General features: G+C 39.9%; 1 protein-coding gene across 3 annotated transcripts in view; it reads left to right on the top strand.

Moving 5' to 3' along the window:
- Positions 1–14,409, top strand: part of BBS9 (Bardet-Biedl syndrome 9) — a 488,277-nt gene that overhangs the window by 172,333 nt on the left and 301,535 nt on the right. For all 3 annotated transcript variants that reach the window (XM_089687164.1, XM_089687172.1, XM_089687155.1), the window contains exon 10: positions 14,213–14,394. In XM_089687164.1, coding sequence (XP_089543290.1) covers positions 14,213–14,394 — 182 coding nt within the window. The remainder of the gene's footprint in view (positions 1–14,212; positions 14,395–14,409) is intronic.

The raw sequence follows: 14,409 nt of genomic DNA, 5'->3' as shown, positions 1-14,409 counted from the left end.
TATTTACTATTTATATACTTATGTGGATTGTTAAACATATGGCCATATTTAAATATACAGTGTGGTGACCCCTAGTAGCATGTGTCCCCCCCTTTTTTTTGTCATGTACACTATTTGGTTGATGTCCTTTGACATAACCAGTGTCTCCACCTCCCTTAGTGAGGCCAACGGGACATGATTTGTGTGATAGAAAATAAATAGAGCTAGGTATAGCATACTTAAAACTGGTCAGTTTCGCCCTGAGGAAGGAGGTACGCCAATGCTGTGGCATCTCATGATTTTATGCGATTTTACTCTTCACTTTTGTGAGAATTCATTTGGCATCTCTTTTATTATACGAACAATAAATCATTGGTAATGCACTAGGCATTTGCGCCCTCCTGTTTTTTCTTTTTGTAGTAGATAGATTTGGCTGTTGTTAGCATAGAGTTGGTATTGGAAACCATGTGAGGTTATCAACTGCAATAAGTGCTGTAATATGGATACGGCAGGAGTGAGGGTATTATATATGTTTTGGGGTGGAGAAGAAATTTACAGGAATGAGAGTTTAAGGAGAGAAGTCATCGTGTGAAAAGTGCTAGTAAGAGGATAGGAGTGGAGAGATTATTAGACCGACAGGAACAGAAAAGGCTGGATGGGGAAATATAGGTTTACCTGCAGTCTGTAATAAGCACTGTTTGTAGATGCTGTATTATTTTTGACTTAGTTAAAATTGTTAAAGGTGCCAGGACACTTATGCTAAATATTAAGTGTTTGTAAAGGCTTAAGGTCCCATTCTCTGCAATAGGGTAAAAAACCTTCTATGTGACCCCCACCACACCTAACATCCCGCACACTAAAACCTCCCCAACACTCCACTCCTTCAGCCTTGCTACCACTGAAGAGGTCACTAAGGTCTTCTCAGAAGCCCGCCTCACCACTTGCCCCCTTGACCCTGTCCCCACACAACTCCTCCGGTCTCCCTCCTCCTCCATCCTGTGCTCCCTCACCCACATCTTCAATCTCTCCCTCTCTACTGGCCCTCCCTCCCTCTCCCCCCTAAAGCACATGCACATCACTCCCATACTCAAAAAACCCTCCCTGGACCCCACCGACCTGACCACCCCCTCCTCCTTAATAAACTATACTCCCTTGGCATCAGAGACTCCGCTCTCTCCTGGCTCTCCTCCTATCTATCCGAACGCTCCTTCAGCATTACCTATAACGCTGCCACCTCCCCCTCTCTCCCCCTCTCTGTTGGGGTCCCCCAAGGCTCTGTCCTCGGGCCCCTCCTCTTCTCTATCTACACCTCCTCCCTTGGCCAACCATCAGTCCCACCTCGCAAGCCAAAGTCCTAGGTGTCACTCTAGACTCAAATCTGTCCTTCCAACCCCATGTCCAATCGCTGGCAAACTCATGCAGGCTCCACCACCGCAACATCTCCAAAATACGTACGTTCCTAACCCCAGACACTACTAAACAACTCATTCACTCCCTTATTATCTCACGACTCGACTACTGCAACTCCCTCCTCACTGGCTTTCCTCATCACACACTATCCCCGCTTCAGTCTATCCTGAACTCAGCGGCCAGACTCATCCACCTTACCAACCGCTCCGCATCTGCCACCCCCCTCTGTCATTCCCTTCACTGGCTTCCGATTGCCCAACGCATTAAATTCAAACTACTAACACTGACGTACAAAGCCATTCATAACGCTGCCCCAAACTACCTTACCGACCTAATACCCAAATACAACCCAACCCGTACTCTTCGCTCCTCACAAGACCTCCTACTTTCTAGCTCCCTGATCTCCTCCTCCCGCACCCGACTGCAGGGCTTATCCAGGACTTCCCCCATCCTCTAGAACTCACTACCCCAATCCATCAGACTGTCACCTACCCTCCTCACCTTTAGGCGCACCCTGAAAACCCATCTCTTCAGGGAAGACTACCTCACCCTCAACTAACAGCCGATCTCCTCCACTCCTCCCACCACTCCATCCCCCACAGCCACTTCCTCCTGTACCACTATCCCCTCCCTCCTAGATTGTAAGCTCGAAAGAGCAGGGCCCTCGAACCTCTCGTATATTGTTTTGTTACTGTATTGTCTCATGTACTGTCCCCCACTATATTGTACAGCGCTGAGCAAACTTTTTTGGCGCTATATAAACACTGTATAATAATAATAATAATATGTTCAGTTCCCCCCAACCCACATGGAATAAAAATATATTTGAAATATATTTTAAAAATATTCTTCCCAAATATACTGACATATATTTGAAATGCTACAATTCTGGCCATATTCAATATATTTCAAAATATATTTCAATAAATAAATATATATATATATATTTATACACTGCATGTTGAAATGTGTTTTTATTACAAAATATATGAAAAATATTTTTAAAAATACATTTTAAATATACTGTATGTCTTTAAAAATACAAATCTACATTTCTGGAATGCATTTACAAATATACAGTCAGGTCCATAAATATTGGGACATGGACACAATTCTAACATTTTTGGCTCTATACACCACCACAATGGATTTGAAATGAAAAGAACAAGATGTGCTTTAACTGCAGACTGTCAGCTTTAATTTAAGGGTATTTACATACAAATCAGGTGAACGGTGTAGGAATTACAACAGTTTGCATATGTGCCTCCCACTTTTTAAGGGACCAAAAGTAATGGGACAGAATAATAATCATAAATCAAACTTTCACTTTTTAATACTTGGTTGCAAATCCTTTGCAGTCAATTACAGCCTGAAGTCTGGAACGCATAGACATCAACAGACACTAAGTTTCATCCCTGGTGATGCTCTGCCAAGCCTCTACTGCAACTGTCTTCAGTTCCTGCTTGTTCTTGGGCATTTTCCCTTCAGTTTTGTCTTCAGCAAGTGAAATGCATGCTCAATCGGATTCAGGTCAGGTGATTGACTTGGCCATTGCATAACATTCCTCTTCTTTCCCTTAAAAAACTCTTTGGTTGCTTTTGCAGTATGCTTTGGGTCATTGTCCATCCGCACTGTGAAGCGGCGTCCAATGAGTTGTGAAGCATTTGGCTGAATATGAGCAGATAATATTGCCCGAAACTCTTCAGAATTCATCCTGCTGCTTTTGTCAGCAGTCACATCATCAATAAATACAAGAGAACCAGTTCCACTGGCAGCCATACATGCCCACGCCATGACACTACCACCACCATGCTTCACTGATGAGGTGGTATGCTTAGGATCATGAGCAGTTCCTTTCCTTCTCCATGCTCTTCTCTTCCCATCACTCTGGTACAAGTTGATCTTGCTCTCATCTGTCCATAGGATGTTGTTCCAGAACTGTGAAGGCTTTTTTAGATGTCGTTTGGCAAACTCTAATCTGGCCTTCCTGTTTTTGAGGCTCACCAATGGTTTACATCTTGTGGTGAACCCTCTGTTTTCACTCTGGTGAAGTCTTCTCTTGATTGTTGACTGTGACACACATACACCAACCTCCTGGAGAGTGTTCTTGATCTGGCCAACTGTTGTGAAGGGTGTTTTCTTCACCAGGGAAAGAATTCTTCGGTCATCCACCACAGTTGTTTTCCGTGGTCTTCTGGGTCTTTTGGTGTTGCAGAGCTCAACGGTGCGTTCCTTCTTTTTAAGAATGTTCCAAACAGTTGTTTTGGCCACGCCTAATGTTTTTGCTATCTCTCTGATGGGTTTGTTTTGTTTTTTCAGCTTAATGATGGCTTGCTTCACTGATAGTGACAGCTCTTTGGATCTCATCTTGAGAGTTGACAGCAACAGATTCCAAATGCAAATAGCACACTTGAAATAAACTCTGGACCTTTTATCTGCTCATTGTAATTGGGATAATGAGGGAATAACACACACCTGGCCATGGAACAGCTGAGAAGCCAATTGTCCCATTACTTTTGATCCCTTAACAAGTGGGAGGCACATATGCAAACTGTTGTAATTCCTACACCGTTCACCTGATTTGGATGTAAATACCCTCAAATTAAAGCTGACAGTCTGCAGTTAAAGCACATCTTGTTTGTTTCATTTCAAATCCATTGTGGTGGTGTATAGAGCCAAAAATGTTAGAATTGTGTCGATGTCCCAATATTTATGGACCTGACTGTATGTTAAAATGACTTTTTTATATGCTAAAAAAAATCTGAAGAATATATTTAAAAACATATATTTAAAAAAAACTTTTTAACATGTAAAAAAGTCATTTTAACATATATATATGTTTATTGAAATATATTTTGAAATATATTGAATATGGCCAAAATTGTAGCATTCAAATATATGTCAATATATTTAGGAAGAATATTTTTTAAATATATTTCAATATATTTGTCTTCCATGTGGGAAGCATCCCACTAAATACTTACCTGAGCCCAATCTCAACCCAGCACTGTGCCCAAGTGCAGCAGCGCTGCTCTCTCTCCTCACTGGACATCAAGGGAGCAGTGGGAGCCATTGGCTCCTGCTGCTGTCAATCAAATGCAGTGAGGATGGAGCAATGGGAGGGCCAAGCTGTCTGTTGACACACACAGCCTGACACTGGATCTAGAATGCACATGTGTTACAATAGGAAGCAGCTTCCTATGGTGGAACACAGAGAAGAAGAGGAGCTGAGAGACCCAAGAAGAGGAGGATTGGGGCTGCTCTGTGCCAAACCATTGCATACAGCAGGTAAGCATGACATGTTTGTTATTAAAATAAAACTTTAAATTCACTTTAACACTTTTGATAAAAATTGACATTGCAAGAGTACCACTGCCCTAGGAGTGCAAACCCCCTAAGGCTGGCCATACATTATACAATTATCTGGAGATTTTTGGTTTAGATTTACCAAAAACCATATAATAGGAGGACAAACCTAAACAACACTTTCAGTTGTATCCAATTAGGCAGGCCCTTGCACTACACAGTTGAAGGTAAATCTAAAGGAAATTGGGCAGAAAATTGGAAGATAATTGTATAATGTATGGCCAGCCTAAGGCTGCTCTAAATGTATAAGAATATGGGATAAGGAGTGTTTGTCAATCAAACAATTAGAAACTAATAAAGAACACATGGGTGCAAGAGCAAACAATTCACACAAGAAAAGCCAAGCCTAAAATGGCATCAGTTTTCTCTAAAAAAAAAACAGTAAAGCTGGCCATAGATGCAGCGCAAATTGGCCTGTTCAGCAGGGAACAAATTTAACTCCATGTGTGGCACTTCCGTTCATCAGAAGATGATCTAATGACATCTCTCAAATGGGCTTGTAAAACTTTTCTTGATCAGGCTGCAGCTGCTGATCTGTGTATTCTGACAGCTTAGAGTCCACTCTGTCCTAATATGTCTCAGCAGGAAATGCAAATCAGTGCATAATTTGTTAGACATGCATTTGTTTTGAATTTTTTGTTGCTATGCTGTCTCTCAGTGCTACTGAACACCTACCATTCGATTTTTAGACTGATCATTTCTTTGTAAATGGGCAAACATTCAAAATAAGCAACTTGTTGCTGGGCAGATTAAAAGCTGCAAAATGCATACAAAATGCTTAAAAACACATCAAATATGCACTGCATGCTTTTTCTACAGCATCTCTATTGAAGTCTATTGAACCAAAAAATGCACCGTTTTGCATTTAAAAAAGTTCCAGACCCTTTCCAAAAATGCAGTGGCTGACAAAACGCATAGATGTGAATATGTCCCATAGGAAGCCATGCTAAATGGACTGTAGTGCATTTCTTAAAGCACTAAAAAAACAAATTGGTGTGAGCCACGCCTTAGATTGTTATCAAAAAAAGAAAAGAAAATGTAAAAACAAGAAAATGTATGGATGAGTAGGCATTGGTGTCTGCTACAAAGGTATTGAAAAAACTGGAATCAGAAAGTATAGCCACCAACAATTACAACATCTGCTAATAGGACATGTCATCTAAAGCATAGACCATCTGGGGGTAATTTACTGAAACCAGTGCACATACAATCTAGTGCAGCTGTACATAGTAACCAGTCAGCATATAGGTTTATTTTCAAAGCTTAATTGAACAAGCTGAAGTTACAAACTGATTGGTTGCCATGCACAGCTGCACCAGATTCTGAGTGCACCAGTTTTAGTAAATCTCCCCCAATATGTTTGGAAGTACCTGCCAAAGTTATGTAGGTTTTACCTGTTAAAAATGATAGCAGTAAAAAATTATATAGTTTGTTTCTAGTGTATTTTCAAAGATACCCTAGACATGTTGGTAAATAAAGCATTCCAGTTTTCTTAATCCAGTAATCAAGAGAAATCTAAGGTATGCTACATATACACTATATTGCCAAAAGTATTGGGACGCCTGCCTTTACACGCACATGAGCTTTAATGGCATCCCAGTCTTAGTCTGTAGGGTTCAGTAATAAGTTGGCCCACCCTTTGCAGCTATAACAGCTTCAACTCTTCTGGGGAGGCTGTGCACAAGGTTTAGGAGTGTGTCTATGGAAATGTTTGACCCTTCTTCCAGAAGCGAATTTGTGAGGTCAGGCACTGATGTTGGATGAGAAGGCCTGGTTTGCACTCTAATTCATCTCAAAGGTGTTCTATAGGGTTGAGGTCAGGTCTCTGCAGACCAGTCAATTTTCTCCACCCAAAATTCACTCATCCTTGTCTTTATGGACCTTGCTTTGTGCACTGGTGTGCAGTCATTTTGGAACAGGAAGGGGACATCCCCAAACTGTTCCCACAAAGTTGGGAGCAGGAGATTGTCCAAAATGTGTTGGTATGCTGACACCTTAGGAGTCCCCTTCACTGGAACTAAACAGCCAAGTCCAACCCCTGAAAAACAACCCCACATTATAATCTCCCCTCCACCAAAGTTTACACTTGGCACAATGCAGTCAGGCAAGTCCCGTTCTCCTAGCAACTGCCAAACCCAGATATGTCCATTGGATTGCCAGACAGAGAAACATGATTTATCACTCCAGAGAACACATCTCCACTGCTCTAGAGTCCAGTGGCTGTGTGTGCTTTACACCACTGCATCCAACGCTTTGCATTGCACTTGGTGATGTAAGGCTTGGATGCAGCTGCTCAGCCATGTAAACCCATTCCATAAGGCTTTCTACGCACTATTGTTGTGGTAATCTGAAGGACACACAAAGTTTAAAGGTCTTTAGCTATTGACTCTGCAGACAGTTGGCGACTTCTGTGAGCTTCAGCATGCGCTGACCCCACTCTGTCATTTTACATGGCCTACCACTTTGTGGGTGAGTTGCTGTTGTTTCCGGTTGCTTCCACTTTGTTATAATGCCACTAACAGTTGACCATGGAATATTTAGTAGCAAGGAAATTTTATGGATGGACTTATTGCACAGGTGGCAACCTATCACGATACCACGCTTGAATTTACTGAGCTCCTGAGAGTGACCCATTCTTTCACAAATGTTTGTAGAAGAAGTCTGCATGCCTAGGTGCTTGATTTTATACACCTGTGACCATGTAGGTGATTGGAACACCTGAATCCAATGATTTGGAGGGGTGTCCCAATACTTTTGACAATATAGTGTATGTTACTCTTAGATGACTAAAGACAACACCTTAATTTAAATTATGATGCCCCTTATACAGAATCTTAACTAAATCAGCTAAACCAGTTCATATCAGCAGTATTGCACATTAATTGGTCTAGCAACAGTAGTATTATCAGGCAGTTAGTGCAGTAAAAGTAGTAATGTACCAGATGTGGCACACATGTACTGTTTTTCTAATAATCTGATTAATATCACAGGAAGACATCAGATAAAATAGATCTCTTTGCCTTGCGCAAATTGCCTACATTGGGAATAAAGCCTTGTACACTTTATGAAAAAATCGAACGGCAGATCATTCAATTTTATACGAAAGTACATATGATGTAGTTGGAATGGTATAGACTTGTAAGAAACTCCTCGTCCAACAAAGGCAAACATAGCTACGTACTAGCGTAGTAGAAGGGGAACTGTAGAGTTGTTCCATGCATCTGGTCATGCATATTTTTTACTATTTGATTATTTCGGTACGAATATTAAATGAAGATCGGACGTTGTGATCACATACAATAAAAATTTTTTGGCTAGCTAGTTTTTGTTGTCCAAAAAGTTGAAATCAGCTGTTGAAAGCTCTATACTAACAATCAGATAATCACTTGGTTGTTTGACTACGGAAATGTTCTTATGATTTTCTTATCTCTGTGTAAGGGTCTTAAGAGCCTTGCATTATAGTAAGAGACCCCACAGCTGTGATATATGGCTGTGCCATTACAGGTGTCTATGTTTTTTTTTTAAATTTTTAATCCAGAGTACCAAATTACATATTTTATTATATCACACAAAAATGCTTTTCTCTGTGTTAAAAAGGAATTTATATCTTGTATTGTTCTCAGTTTTAAGCTACCATTATAAATAATAATGGATGTCTTTGTTCACTGTATTTTATTCTAAGTGTCACTTGAAAGTTCTTATCTTATTTGAAGTTTTAGCATTACAAGCCATATTTCCACTTTCTCTTCTTTCACAGCAAGTGACCCATCTAGCTTTTGAAGATGAACCGCTGCCAGTAATCTGAAACACAATTCTCTGGGATTTGCTAATGCTTGAATAACAATAGAAAAAAGAACCCAAGTTAACCTATGACCTGTGCAATATGAACTGCTAACACCTACAGGGATAAGTGTATTGTCATCAAATCACCTGTTAAAAGCTTTTCGTGCAATTTCTTGGCAACAGAAAAGACTTTACTTGTTGTAATGTCAGTTGATCGCTATTTCTGATAAAATAACTATCAGTTTTTAGCCCTGACTGTGGATTAACTTCTGGTTTATTATTTGTTGTTGGCAGTGGTATTAAGGTGATGGTCCCAAACGCATTAAATAGCTTAAAAGTTCATCTGCCCAGCACTTTGCATTGAAACACAGATTACGAAGATATTATGTTCAGTGGCCAAAAGAACAAGAAGCATCATTCTGAAGAAAGTCTAATTTTAATAATTTTACTAAATAATTGTCATGGGCATATAGTGTTTCAAACATATATTGAGATAGTCATACAAGAAATAATTTGGCAGAAAAGAACAAAACAGGGCACACTCTCCTCGTGCATTACCGTAATAATGTGAAATTTATTTGGAAAAGCAAAAACATACTCACAAGCCAAAAAGGTCATAAAAACTGAGACAAGAAGTCAAAGGTTGCCAGTCATAGACAGCATGGGTCCTTGGGTAAAGTGCTAACATGTTTCGGGAGTCGAACTCCCTTCCTCAGAGCAATAGATGAACTTCTTATCTCAGATTTTATGACCTTTTTGGCTTGAGAGTATGTTTTTTCCAAATACATTTCAGATTATTACGGTAATGCACGAAGAGAGTGCGCCCTGTTTTGTTCTTTTCTGTTAGCATCGAGATTCCCTGATCTACCAAGGGCGGCACCTCAGCAAGTGCAAGATTCCATTTTCAGTGCAGCAAGAGAGATTTGAGCTCCGGTTTCTGGTTACTGTAAGAAATAATTTGGATTATCTAGTTAACTTATTATGTTTTGTTAGAACTTTATTAGGGAAAGCCCTGGCAAAAGATTGAAGCATGTGCATGGCTTGATATGCAATATATGGGGCATGCTGTTGTCAAAGAATACTGGACCTTTAATGCAGAGTTACAAGGTTACAAGGTCTAAGTTTTCCTTCTGGATTTGTGTCAATAAAGTGTCTGCAGTCACCTTTAACAACGGTAGAACTGTCCATGACAGGTCTGCAGGAGGTGACAAGGCACACGATGGATCTACTTCTGTTTCAACCTGTGACCCGTTGGGTGGGATTGTAGGTCCACAGAAAGAGAAGTCAACGGTTTTGTTGCAACCCCAATGCTCTGAAATAATGTGAAACCTCCGGCAGTGTGTGCTAAGACTTTCTTAAGGAAGAAGAGTGCTGAGATTGTTGTGTCAGTCCTTGGAGAGACTATCTTTGAAATGTTTGCCGTAAAGTGCGAGTGACCCCAGTAGAAGTGCCCACTATGTGCTTGGGGAAATACTTCCCTCTGTTTGTTGGCCCTATGCAGTGAGTAAATATTATTAAAGTGTTAACCCAGGACCCTGCATTCACTATATCTGGGCTTCCACAGTACACAGGACTTGAAGATGCAATTATTTTGGTAAATATAAACTGCTAAATACCTTTTCTCATCAGCAGTTAGAGCAGTCTGATGACTTCTATCAGTGTCCAGCAGAACACTGGTTAAAGCTTGTAGGAGGAGTTTTCATTCTCCCCTGAATGTGCTATGAGGCTACAGGACCCCTGACCCTCTGTCTGGACAGTGCTGATTGGCCTGTGTTGATCACATGCACTCTCCCAAGAAGAAAAAAAACTCTCTAGCAATACACACCAAACTGTGCAGATTACCCCCAAGGCTCTGTTCTATCAGCAGATGAATTGGGAACAGTGGAAGAAAGGGAAGGATCAGAGAACATGGGATCAAATATCCTTTTTTACACAGTGCAGAGAATTAACCCCTTTGATTCCACAGTGAGTATAACAAGAATGCTTTAATGCAAATACACAATGATTTTACTGTTGTGGTTTTAGTAACTCTTTAAAGAATATGAAAATGATGGAGTATTGGATAATGTACAAGCCTCTGTGAGTATTACAGAGTCTTGTCATTATATGAATGTGGTAGAGGTGACCACTAAAGAGAGTTTGCAGTTTCCCCTAGTCCAGTGTCAAGTTAAACAGAGGTGCCCCTAGAATTATCTGAGGGGCCCAGGGTGCTGGAGCTAGAGAGTTTTCCAGACAACTGTGGTGCTGCTCTGGTGTGCTGCACTGTTTTCTCAAAGATGAGAATATACATGTGTTAAATAAAGAGCCACAGAAGCATTGAAGGGGCACATGGGCACTTATCCACAGACAGCCCACCCCCTCCATATGGTAATCAGCTTACTGAATTATTGTGATAGAGGTTAGAACCTGGGGAAGTCCAGGGACAATAGTTCTTTAAATATTAATAACACCACAGTGTGGCTTTAGCCAGATTACTCCACATTGGTGAGAAAATGAGTTCTGAGCAGTTGAAAAAACCCCCCAAGAATCCAGGTCTTCCTTATTCAATGATCTTTTTTGTGAAACCACAAGTGCAGTTTTAGGGGAAAGCTTATTTCCTCATAACTCCCAACATGACAGCAGAGTAAATTCAATCATTTTCTGCCTCTGTAATAACAAAGAAACCCTTCCTCTGTTTTGTTTTGCACACAGACGTTTCTACTTGGAAGATTAGATTTAAATTCAACAGTGCCTATATATTTGCATACCTCAAGACACATAATCCCCAGATATGGCTACAGAAAGCCCATTTAATTGGTCACAAAATCACTTAAAAATGATTCGGTGTCTAGGGTTTCTGTTCCATCTACACCACTGAGTGTCTGTTCTGGGTCAGAGAAGTCTGTCCTTCAACTTCTTATGGATGGTCTCTGACTGTGGGTGTTGATACCTTTTCCTACATTGTGTGATTTACCATTCCCACATTCTGTTGGCAACTGTGGACCTCGCTCTTCAGCCCTCTAAAATTGTCACCTCATGTAAAACATCCACCTCAATAGCATTTGAGGTGCTTGTGTGGGTATTCTCTGATTTGACACCAGAGAAAGTCGCAGGCAAAATTATCTTCTTTTAGGACATGGGTACCCATAATGAGGATGATGGCAGAAACGTTCTAAAAAAGCAGCCAAGGATAACTCTCCAAGTGTGTAAATGGTAAATTTAGGAGAAGTTGATTTTTGCTGTTGGAGCTTGTGTGTTCCGACCCACACAGGGAGGGGGGCTGTATATTATAGGCGGATGGCCTGTCCCCATTTTAAGATGCGGACAGAATCTGTTTCAGTAGAGAAAGAGTCCTTGAACATGACATGGGGTTGATTTACTAAAGGCAAATAGATTGTGCATTCATTTTCTCCAGAGCTTAGTATACGTGGTAAAGCTCTGTTGATTTCCATTATCCAATCACGTGCAAGCAGAAAAGGTTTTTTTTTTTCTTTAAGTTTCCTTGCACCTGATTGGGCTTTCTTTACAAAGTGAAACTTACCACATTTACTAAGGAAAATTAGTGCAGCTGACTTGCAAAGTGCACAGTCTGTTGCCTTTAGTAAAGCAACTCTACTGTGTTATTATTATTATTATTATAATACAGGTTTTATAAAGCACCAACAGTTTACTCAGTGCTTTACAACGTGAACGTTGATTTTTGGATGAATAAAAGTGGGTGAGTCCTTGGAATACTTTCTGTTTGGTAAGTCTCACAATATACTTCAGACCATGTTACGTCGGTCTTATGATATAGATTTTTTCATACATTTATTTATGTAGCACATCCTCCCTGCAGTTGGCATCAACTAGCTATTTTCTCATGTTCTCCCTACTTTATGTGCAAACACGAATAGGTTCTCTACTGCAATGACTCCTCCAATTTTATCCAGAACCACACTTTCACATTTTACATGCATTGCCACCTAAAGATAAAATCTGGTATTGGGTTTCTTCCTTTCAGACACAGTGGCTTGACTTTGTAAATCAGTATAAACAGCAGAGAGACAGGGGTTCTCATGTTCCTTACCATTAAACTGTGCTATTCAGAAGTAGCTGGGAATTGTTTTTAAACTTTAGAAGCCCTCTATGTCATGAGAAATGCAGGATATAAAAGTACTGATTATGGTCTTTTGAAAAATACTGTAGATTTGTTACCTGAAGTGGCTTATAAAAATATGGCGCTTTGGGACTGTGGCGCTTTAGACAGCGGAATTATTCCTTGTAAAAATCTCATGGAAAGGTGATTGCAATTGCAGGTGTCATTTCTTGAGTGCCAGATATGGTAATACATTTTGCAGAAACTCAGTAGTACGTTTTGGGCACACTGTAAATTAAGCTGTATAAGATAAGATAGAGGTTCGGAAAACTGTATTTTCCACAGTTTTCAGAATGGAAATGTATTTTTAGTCAATTATATTTAATAGGAAGTGTGACAGTAATATGGTGCTCATTAGACTTGGTACACTGTGTTTCCATTCATGAAATAGAGCAGGGATGGTTAGTACTTTGTAGCAGAAATAGAATGACACCAGCAAAATTATTTTCTTTCAAGTCATCCAATATGCAAGACTTCCATTTTTTCATTAGTTCAGTGTGACTGTGGGGTATTGAAACTTAAGCTTTTCTACTCAGGAAGCTGTTTATTACGCTGTTTTCTAAGGCAATTTTAAAATAAATTTAGCTATTTTTTATGGATTAATACTGTACTGTTTTTACTGATTAGGGAGTGTGGAAGAAATGTGGATGAGGTTTTATTAAACCCTATAAGGAACATGCATACCCTTGTTGTGTTTCATCTAGAATGAATGAATCTGAACTGATGTTCTTTGTTTTTTTCCCACCTGAGCATTGGTTAATACAAGCCTTGACATAACTGCGTATGCAAATAGCAGTGAGTGCTTCAATCGTAAAGTGACACTACCATGAATGATTAGGAGAAATTACCATTACTTAACTCGCCTTTAAGAATTTTAGTTCCCTGGCTGTCTATCTTGATTCTTTAACTTCATTGCTGTCTAAGTCACAGAGCTAGAACAAGTATAGAGAGATAAGCAGTTCTGACACTTTTCCAACACTCATTTAAAGTATGCTTGTTCTTGGTCTGTGACTAAAACATACTGAAACCAGAAGCAGCCAGACATCTAGCATTTTTAGGAGGTTGGCAATGGCAGCCCATACTTCTTTTATGAAAGAGTAATTTTGATGCACATTAATGCAGTGATTTGTATCCTGCACAAGTCCTTGAAATGGACATGTCTATAGAAAAGAAGACACCATCAACAGTGAAATGTTTATTGCACTGGATATGAGCAAAATATGTCCACTATACCTGGTGATGTCAAAGTTTCTGAAAGATCTTGCTGATGATGGAACCATCTTCTCTCTACTTATGACAGTAGTAGGGGTTGAGGGGTACCATTACCAGTGAGCAGCTTTTACCTTCTGCTGTATTGCTGAGTATGAGGAACCATATAAGTTTGGTTTGAAAATGGGGACCTATTCACCCTTAATTTCTAAAGGGAAAACAAAATCATGATTTTTGTGCCCTCTGGTCTATAAATATGTTGCTGCTTTATGGCTTTTTTAAAATATATTTTTAGAATATGAGTTTATTTGCACAGTATAGTACATTATGCATGTTCTTCTTTTGCAGAGATATGAAAGGGATAATAGTGACACTGAGTGATAGTGGTCAGTTACAGTGCTCCTACTTGGGTACTGACCCTTCGCTCTTCCAGGCTCCTAAGGTGGAATCTCGTGACATTAACTATGAAGAACTGGATATAGAAATGAAAGAACTCCAGAAGATAATTAAAGAAGCTTCAAAAACACAAGGTAAAATTTTGCCAA

Source organism: Staurois parvus, unplaced genomic scaffold (assembly GCF_062004578.1).
Source record: "Staurois parvus isolate SC_StPar_1 unplaced genomic scaffold, SC_StPar_1.0 ptg000020l, whole genome shotgun sequence".
Taxonomy (NCBI): Eukaryota; Metazoa; Chordata; class Amphibia; order Anura; family Ranidae; genus Staurois; species Staurois parvus.
This window is presented reverse-complemented; position numbering and strand designations above follow the sequence as displayed.